The 9,406-nt window shown below is 35.7% G+C and overlaps 1 protein-coding gene and 1 pseudogene across 1 annotated transcript in view; both read left to right on the forward strand.

Annotated features, from left to right (window-relative positions):
- LOC106340290 (probable leucine-rich repeat receptor-like protein kinase At2g28990) overlaps positions 1–2,717 on the forward strand; it is a 17,789-nt gene extending 15,072 nt beyond the window's left edge. Inside the window, 11 exon segments of the mRNA XM_013779168.1 lie at positions 391–462; positions 556–627; positions 722–799; positions 975–1,135; positions 1,213–1,463; positions 1,538–1,607; positions 1,610–1,651; positions 1,772–1,786; positions 1,789–1,836; positions 2,012–2,201; positions 2,309–2,717. Coding sequence (XP_013634622.1) covers positions 391–462; positions 556–627; positions 722–799; positions 975–1,135; positions 1,213–1,463; positions 1,538–1,607; positions 1,610–1,651; positions 1,772–1,786; positions 1,789–1,836; positions 2,012–2,201; positions 2,309–2,717 — 1,408 coding nt within the window.
- A 913-nt stretch (positions 2,718–3,630) lies between these two features.
- LOC106341422 lies at positions 3,631–8,615 on the forward strand (annotated as a pseudogene).
- The last annotated feature ends 791 nt before the right edge of the window (positions 8,616–9,406 follow it).

Consider the following 9,406-nt stretch of genomic DNA (forward strand, 5'->3'; position numbering starts at 1 on the left):
TTTTACCACATTGGGTTTTGGGTTTTCCGGGAGAGGTTTTAATGAGGCAAAATTAGCATGTTACAAGCCCTATATGGTTATGACATCCAAGGGGGAGTGTTATGAATCATGAAGTGGATGGTCCATAACCTAGACCATACAAGTACAAGACTAGAGTCCATTGGAGGTTTACATCCAGCCACATGGAAGGCCCATTCAACCTTAGTCTTTATGAGTTTGACCATGTTATTATGTAGAGTATCTTTGTAATCAATTCTCCCTTTGACTCCACCTTGTATGATATATAATGGTGTAAGCAATAAGAAATACACAACACATTCTCACAAACCTTCTCTCAAATCTTAACGGTATCCAAATATTTGTAAAGTGTTTTTGTGCTTTTATAATTAGAAACCTGTCAGAAAGTGGATTAACTGGTAGCATAGCTCTAGCTTTACAGAATCTCACACAATTACAAGAACTGTAAGTATCTCCAAGTGTTGAGTAATTAAACCAAGAATGATATATTTTAACACATGTAAGCCAATCATTTGTATTTTCTGCATGCAACTGCAGGGACTTATCGAACAACAATTTGACTGGACCAGTGCCTAGTTTTCTTGCCAGCATGAAATCGCTGACCTTGATGTAATTTTATAGAAAGCATAAATCCTAAACATCTTTTTCAATGTGTTTTTGTTGGATTTGCGTATGTTTGTAATTATGATAATTTTTTGTACAGAAACTTCAGTGGGAACAATCTCAACGGTTCAGTTCCTCAGGCTCTTCTTGATAGTGTAACGGAAGGACTTGTATTAAAGTAAGTTTTTTCATTCTCTGTATCATTTGCTAATTATATAGAAATGGGGTAGAAATGGTAGTTCTTGTTCAGAAACTACAAAGCCTAAAAATACTCGGTCTGAAGATAAAACATACTTTAACATCTTCCATTGCGTGTTCCTTAACATCTTCAATATATCGCATGTACTTTGTAGACTTGATGGAAATCCAGATTTGTGCAAAACTAGTTTATGCAATCAAGAAAAGCAGAAAAAGAAATTCTTGATACCGGCTTTTGCATCAGCTGCCTCTCTGCTTGCTATACCGGTTGTGGTGGCTCTTATTTTTGTTTTCCGAAAGAAAAAACTGCCTTCAGGTACGTCTTAAGCCATACAATCATCAGAGAAATTTCATAAAATTATATCCTGCAAAACCAAGTATTTTACTGTGTAGATTCAGCTGCTCCACCAAGTATATCCGTACCGGATGTTGGGCATACTAGCCAGCCGGAATCGTCATTCGCTTCGAAGAAGATTAGGTTTACTTATACTGAGGTTCAACAAGTGACAAATAACTTTGACAGAGCTCTCGGTGAAGGAGGGTTTGGAGTTGTTTATCACGGTTGTGTTAATGTTACCCAACAAGTAGCTGTCAAATTGCTGTCCCAATCATCATCTCAAGGCTATAAGCATTTTAAGGCTGAGGTCCTCTTTGGCTCAGTGATTTAATTGAAACATATCTCTTGTTATTACTCTTAGCTGATGGATGGTTGGTTTAGGTGGAACTGCTTATGAGAGTGCACCATATAAATCTGGTGAGTCTAGTTGGGTATTGTGATGAAGGAGACCATACGAGTACATGCCAAATGGAGACCTAAAGCAACATTTGTCAGGTAATAATAGAAGCATAATCAGTGATTACAGCAAATATTGGAAAATAATATGATGTCTTAGCCTTTCTATAGAAAATATCGTATTTTGAGCAATTTTGCACTAATGTCTGATTAATACAGGGAAGCGTGGTGGATTTGTTTGAGCTGGGAAAACAGACTAAGAATAGTTTTGGATACAGCTCTAGGTATGTACTGTGTACAAAGTTACTCTCGAGTGAATAAACAAGGAACCATTACGTTTCCACTGGCGCACCTAATTTTTTGACCTCTGGCGTATGCAATTGATACTAAACCTAAGGCACTATATGAATTACTTTAAAATTTGCCAAGAAATTACTGGATTTTTAATTTGCAATGAAGGACTGGAATACTTGCACACAGGATGCATACCACCAATCGTTCATAGAGATATAAAAAGTACTAACATACTTTTGGACCAAAATTTCCAAGCTAAACTAGCTGATTTTGGTCTTTCAAGATCTTTTCCCACCGGAAATGAAACACATGTGTCAACTGTTGTTGCTGGCACTCCTGGATATCTTGATCCAGAGTAAGTATTGTTTCACTTCATATAGTATAAATTTACAGTCCCTTTTGATACTTGATCATGGTCACAAAGAATATTTTATGTTTTAATTTCTATGCCATGCTTTTCAGGTATTACCAAACAAATTGGTTGACAGAAAAGAGTGATATATACAGTTTCGGAATAGTATTACTGGAGATCATTACAAACCGTCCTATAATTCAGCAGTCCCGCGAAAAGCCTCACTTAGTAGAATGGGTCAGCTTTATGATAACAAAAGGAGATATTGGAAGTATTATGGATCCAAATCTCCATCAAAACTATGACATTGGTTCTGTCTGGAAGGCCATTGAAATAGCAATGTCTTGTCTGAGTCCTTCTTCCATAGGAAGACCAAACATGTCTCAAGTTGCTAAAGGTCTAAAAGAGTGTCTAATATCCGAAAATTCAAGGATAAGCGAAAGCCGAGATGTTGAATTAAGAACTTCTATGGACTACAGCAAGGACATGTACACCGAGGTGATCCCTGAAGCTCGTTAGCTCGCCAAATATATCCTTGCTAGTTTATTTTAAATGAATCTTCCCATTTGTATTTTCCAAAAGTTTGTTGTCAATGATCGCTAAGGTTTTTTTTCACAAATAACATGTGATACTGAAGTTGAGTCGTCGTCGTTTGATAAATATATATGTTGTGATGTAAACGCTTCCACTCCTTATGAGCTACCACAAGAAGTCAATAACAAAACGTGAGCGAGAATTAATATTTACACTGAAATGTTGATACCGATGAGGATCAAGCACTCATATAACTTTATTTTGCTGCTATAAAAACACTTCGAAGCAAAAACACCAGAGAATTTGACATTTGATGAAAAGAACACGATGAAAATGAGGTACAAGCTTGCAGCTTTGCTTTGGCTCGTGTAAATGGTGTCGCTGTTGACCTAAGGAAAATGCAGAGATTAAACTATAAGCTTCATTTAATTTAACTTCATTGTCACTGTCTTTTTTTTGCCAACTAGAGAGAGAGAGAGAGAGAGAGAGAGAGAGAGAGAGAGAGAGAGACAAGAGAGCAAGAGTTTATGACTTTTAGTATGATATCCTAACCATACACAACCAAAGATGTTACACAATAATGTTGTAACCAGTTTCTGATTTAAGGAATAACTTTTCCAACAAGGTACTCTTGTTTATGGTTATAATACATTACATGTCTATTTCTGTCACAATTTTATGCTGTTGTTCAAACATAGGATTGCAGTTAATTAAATAACCTGTAAGCACGTTGTGAGGTCATGGTGACCAGTTATCCCGGTTGTTTCTCTTCTGTCAACAACCTTTTATAATCAAAAAGTCAAAGTAAGGATCAACCATAATCTTGACTTAAACTGAACGAGGAACTAATCCGAGAGGCGAAAACTGTTTTCTATTTTACTTAAAAACTGTCCAAAAAATGGAGAATCTTCAAGGTCTTTTGCTAGCTCTGATCATTGTGTCTTTTGCCACTACTGCACATCTAATTCAAGCTCAATCTGATCCCAAAGGTACACTCTCTCAAACAATTTAAATTCCCTTTTAAGAAGTCTTGAATTTAAATTCCCTTTGTTTCTTATAATATGTTTGACATGAATTTATGTGCAATCTCTTACCAGAATTCATCAACTTGGATTGCGGATTACACCCCGCAGCATCTCCTTATACCGAACCGTTAACTGGAATAACATACACATCTGATTCCAACTTCACGCAAGGTGGTGGTCAAAGTGGTAGGGTAGAAAAGTTTTGGGAAGAAGCCTCTAAGGCATTCAACGTACTAAGATATTTTCCAGAGGGAATACGAAACTGCTATAATCTTAAAGTCACTTCAGGCACCAAATATCTTATCAAAGCTCAATTTCTCTACGGGAATTACGATGGGCTCAATGATGGCCCGGAATTTGATCTTTATCTAGGTCCAAATAAATGGACAAAAGTTGATCTTTCTTTCTCTTCTAAAACAGAAGAGATCATACACATCCCAAACTAAGACCCTTGAGAGATACTACACCAATCATTTCAGCCTTGGAACTAAGACCCTTGAGAGATGACACTTACATCACTACAAATGGCTCCTTGAAGCTCATAAAACGAGAATACGCTGGCGACGATTCTCTCGGTCAATCCGTCCGGTATTTTTTTCTTACGGGCTGTTTGTTTCACCATCCAAAAGGAGTCATTTGGATTGTTTCACCATCCAAAAGGAATCATTTGGATGGAGACAAGAATTTTGTTTGTTTAGGCATTAATAAAACAAGTCATCTCAATAGATTATCAGGATGAGTTTTCAAAATTTAGGCTTAATTTTGAAAATCAACTGGCTGATCCAAATTGAACCGTCTAGATGGTTCCGTCAAAATGGTATAATATCTATTATACCCCTGATATAATTCACAAATTACAAACCTAAATCTAATATCATTTTGTCACTTATGAAAAATGACAAAACCACAAAAACGTATTTTTCTGTCAAAACCTAAAAACACATTTTCCCGTCAAAACCACAAAAACACATTTTTCCGTCAAAATCGCAAAAACGCATGTTTTCCCGCTAAAGCCGCAAAAACACATTTTTCCGCCAAAACTGAAAAGTCTTGTTTTCCCGCTAAAACCAGAAAATCACCTTCCCTTCGTTTTCCCGCAAAAACAGAAAATCCCATTTTCCCACCAAACCAGAAATCTCATTTTTTCCGCAAAAACCGAAAATCTTATTTTCCCACCAAAACCAAAAAAACTTGTTTTTCCGCCAAAACTGAAAAATCTCATTTTCCCACCTAACGGGAAAACCGGAAATCGCGTTTTCTTGACCAAAACCAGAAAATCGCAATTTCCGTCGAAAAAGAAAAATCACGATTTCCGTCGAAAACGAAAAATCGCGTTATCCACAAAAAAATGCAAAACTAATTTTGGATATATTTATTTGAATATTTTAATCAGTTTATTATTAATCATGTTTTAGTTTGAAATTTCAAAGTTTTTTAAAGTATATGTTTATCAAACTTTTTGTTTATTAGAAGTTATTATTGTAGTTAATTTTTAATACAAATCTAAATAAAAATTTATAAATTTATGTGAAATAATAATTTATGAATTTCAAAATGCTAATTATAAAATAATTTCAGTCTAAATATATTTTAGACTAAATAATAAAATTTAATATAGTTAAAATTAACATCAAACATATGATTAAAATAAAACAAGAGTATTTTAGTAATTTATTTACTACTCATCTGGATGAAAATGTAGATAAAGAAACAAACATAAGATTCATTTAGATGATTCATCTAGATGAACCATTTGGATGGACAAACAAACAGTCCCACAAAATTTGGATGGATCATTTGGATGGATCATCTAAATGGAATTGGATCATCTAAATGGATCAGCTGGATGGAGATGATAGATGGTGAAACAAACCGCCCTTACTTTACTTCAGAAGCAAGCAAGTTTTGTAAAACATTACAAATATTTGAATAGGATTTATATTTATTTCAGGTATCCTAAAGATGCATATGATCGTGAATGGAATCCAAGAAGCAATTCTGGGTTTAATTTTATAAACACAAGCCTCAGTGTAAACTCTTCTGCTCCTTATGAGCTACCACGAGATGTAATTTCAAAGGCAGTCGTTAACAAAAACGTCACTGAAAATTTATCTTTTTATTGGAGTGTTGATAACCGTGACTATCATGCACTCATCTACCTTCATTTCGCTGAGATACAAACACTTCAAGGCAACGACACAAGAGAATTCGACATTGTGTGGAAGGGAAACGACCAAAACATTACAGTTTCATCTTATCGCCCTCCGAAGTTACAGCTAGAGACTCTATACAACACACCCCCTTTGAAATGTATGTATAGTACTCAATGTACAGTGGAGCTTGTTACGACTCAGAGCTCAACCCTCCCACCAATGATTAATGCTATGGAAGCTTACATCATTATGCCGTTCCCAGACGCAGGAACTAATCCAGAGGATGGTTAGTCAACTCAATCATCATTAGTATCGATTTCATGCACGTGGTATTAACATTTATGTTTGTGTATATCAATTTTGGTTTTATTTTTAGCTGTGGCGGTCCAGAATGTTAAAGATACTTATGAGCTGAATAGAATTGATTGGCAAGGAGATCCATGCGTTCCTCGACAGTTTAAATGGGAGGGCGTAAATTGCAGCTACACAAATGCTTCTGTTCCGCAAAGAATCATATATCATTGTAGGATTATACAATCACAAATTAAACTATATATTTTGTAAAGTTTAACACCTGAAAATGTGTGTGTTTATATTACCAGAGAGTACTTATCATCGAGTGGACTAAACGGCGTCATAGCATCTAGCATACAAAACCTAACCTATCTACAAGAACTGTGAGTTCATAGTATGTTTTTTTTTTTGAACCTATTAGATTGCTTCTTAACTTTTTTATCTTCATCAAATACTAGGGATTTGTCGAATAACAATCTATCTGGAGGAGTGCCAGAGTTTTTAGCCAACATGGAGTCATTGTTGATCATGTGAGTATATATATTTCTTGGAAAGCAATGTAACACATTTTCACCAAATATATGTGTGAATGATTTCTATATAATAATGTTCTCTGTTTCGACAGAAACTTAGGTTGGAATAGCTTAGCCGGTCCAATTCCTAAAGCCCTTCGCGATAGAGAAAAGAAAGGCCTGAAATTGACGTAATTAAGCTTCTCCCTAAAAAATTAATATTTTCCTAACAATTTTTGTATATTTAGTAACGTTCTTGTTCTATAGTACTCAAGGAAATCCAAATCTTTGTCTCTCCGGCTCATGCAATAATAACAAGAAAGTCTTAGTACCAGTTATCGCATCGGTTGCTTCAGTCCTGGTTCTTATCGCCTTGCTGGTTCTCTTTTATATTTTCAGAAAGAAAAGACCCCTATCAGAAGGTAAATAGACAAACAGAATCATCCATGAAGAAGCATACACAGACTTAATAAAATATTAGGTTTCATTGTATATGATAATGGCATTGCTTATGATCTCGCATGTACAGGCACAGCTGGTACACGAGAGTTACCAAGAAAGTCATCAATCTTTTCCAAAAAGAAAAGGTTCACTTATTCAGAAGTAGTAGAACTTACGGACAACTTCAAAAGAGTTCTAGGAGAAGGAGGATTTGGAGTTGTCTACCACGGTTCTTTGAGTGATACCGAACCCGTAGCTGTTAAAGTTCTCTCGGAGTCATCAGTTGAAGGTTATAAGGAATTTAAGGCAGAGGTACTTTAACGTTATTCCACTTGTTTGATCAAGAAAACTTTTTTTAAGTCGTATTGAGAGTTTCAAAAGGTGGAGCTTCTTCTAAGAGTTCATCACCTAAACTTGGTAAGCCTTGTTGGTTACTGTGATGAAGGAGGTCACTTGGCACTTATCTATGAGAACATGGAAAATGGAAACCTTAAACAACATTTATCAGGTAACTAATCACTTATACAAACCGTGTCTTTATTAGTCTATGAATCAATAAGTCTTCAATATTTAAGGATTTAATTAGCATTTTCATTTACAGTACAATCTGCTGGATCTACTTTGAAATGGGCTAGTAGACTAAAAATAGCTGTGGAGGCAGCACAAGGTTAATTCTTGCTAACATAACAATTTTAGTTGCCCTTTTTATAACATTGCAAAGATCATATATCTCTCAACTTTAAGATCTTACCAAATTTTGTGTCAAAATAGGTTTAGAATACTTGCATGTGGCATGCGAGCCGCCAATGGTTCATAGAGATGTAAAAAGTAAAAATATACTATTAGACGATCGGTTTGACGCCAAACTTGCGGATTTTGGGCTTTCAAGATCATTTTCCGTTGGAGCTGAAACTCAGGTAGCAACAGTAGTGGCAGGAACGTCGGGATATCTTGATCCGGCGTAAGTTCTCTCCAATACATAGAAAACTAATGTAACTTAAAACTTTTTTCAATCATTAAGTTCCATAAAATACTTTATTTTTCAGATACTACCAAAGAAATAGGTTAAATGAGAAGAGCGATGTCTACAGTTTCGGTATCATACTTATGGAAATCATAACAAACCGATCTGTGATTGAGCGAACTCGAGAAAAAACTCATATAGCAGAATGGCTAAAGGTTCTTATAAGCAGTGGAGATATTGAGAAAATCGTTGACCCAAACCTTGGTCGAGATTATGACTCTAATATAGCCTGGAAGATTCTTGAACTAGCAATATCATGCGTGAGTCATTCTTCATCTGATAGACCAAACAAGTCGAAAGTTGTGAACGTGCTTAAAGAGTGTTTGGTCTCTGAGAATTTGAGGACAAGAGGAGAGATTCAAGATGATGACTCAAAGAACTTCTTACAATTGACTGTTGATTTCGGGACACAAGTGACCCCTGCTGCACGCTAGGCTGGGACATGAATCGCATCTGTTATCTTGTTATGTTGTATTTCTTTAATTTTTGTTTGTGTATGTTTCTTTTTCAGATTGGTCTGAATCTCTGGTTTGTTTTTTCTTGTTCTTTGACTTGTCTTCGTTTTATTTGAGCGAGTAGTCTTCTTTACACATTGATATTTACGTTTATACAACTTAATGATCATGGTTTGTTTTCTTTTGGGGTTTTATTTTTAAAAGATAGACAATGCAATTAAACACGTTTTAGTATTAATATCGTATCCTTATTCTTTATCTTTTTTTTAACACATATTTCATTTAAACTTAAAGAGTTAGTTGGGATTAATAATAACTCAATCAACCACCAAAGTTCCACCTGCAATCAAAACAGATTTTGCTAACATATTGGCTTGACCATTCCTCTTACGAGGGATCCAAGCAAAGGAGACAAACTCGAAAATAGACACAAAAGATAAAATGTCTGACACCACTCCATAGAGCTCCGGTATACAAGCCCCAGAGCTGACAGCCTTGATCACAAGCGCATAGTCCGATTCAAAGCACAGCATCCTCCGTTCCTCTTCTACTCCTGTCCGGACAGCTTCCAACAACGCTAGTCTTTCTGCCATTAGAGCTGACAACACATGGGTTACTTGTTGAATAATGCGTTGAATCTGTTGGGCCTTAGTCTTTTTTAGGCCCACTAGTGCTAGGGTTTTCTGGGACACAACTATATATATCTTATGTCTCCTCTAAACCTAGTTAGCAGCCGTAGAGAAACTAGATCTGATCTTCTTGTAGACAGA

Source organism: Brassica oleracea, chromosome C4 (genome assembly GCF_000695525.1).
Source record: "Brassica oleracea var. oleracea cultivar TO1000 chromosome C4, BOL, whole genome shotgun sequence".
NCBI lineage: Eukaryota > Viridiplantae > Streptophyta > Magnoliopsida > Brassicales > Brassicaceae > Brassica > Brassica oleracea.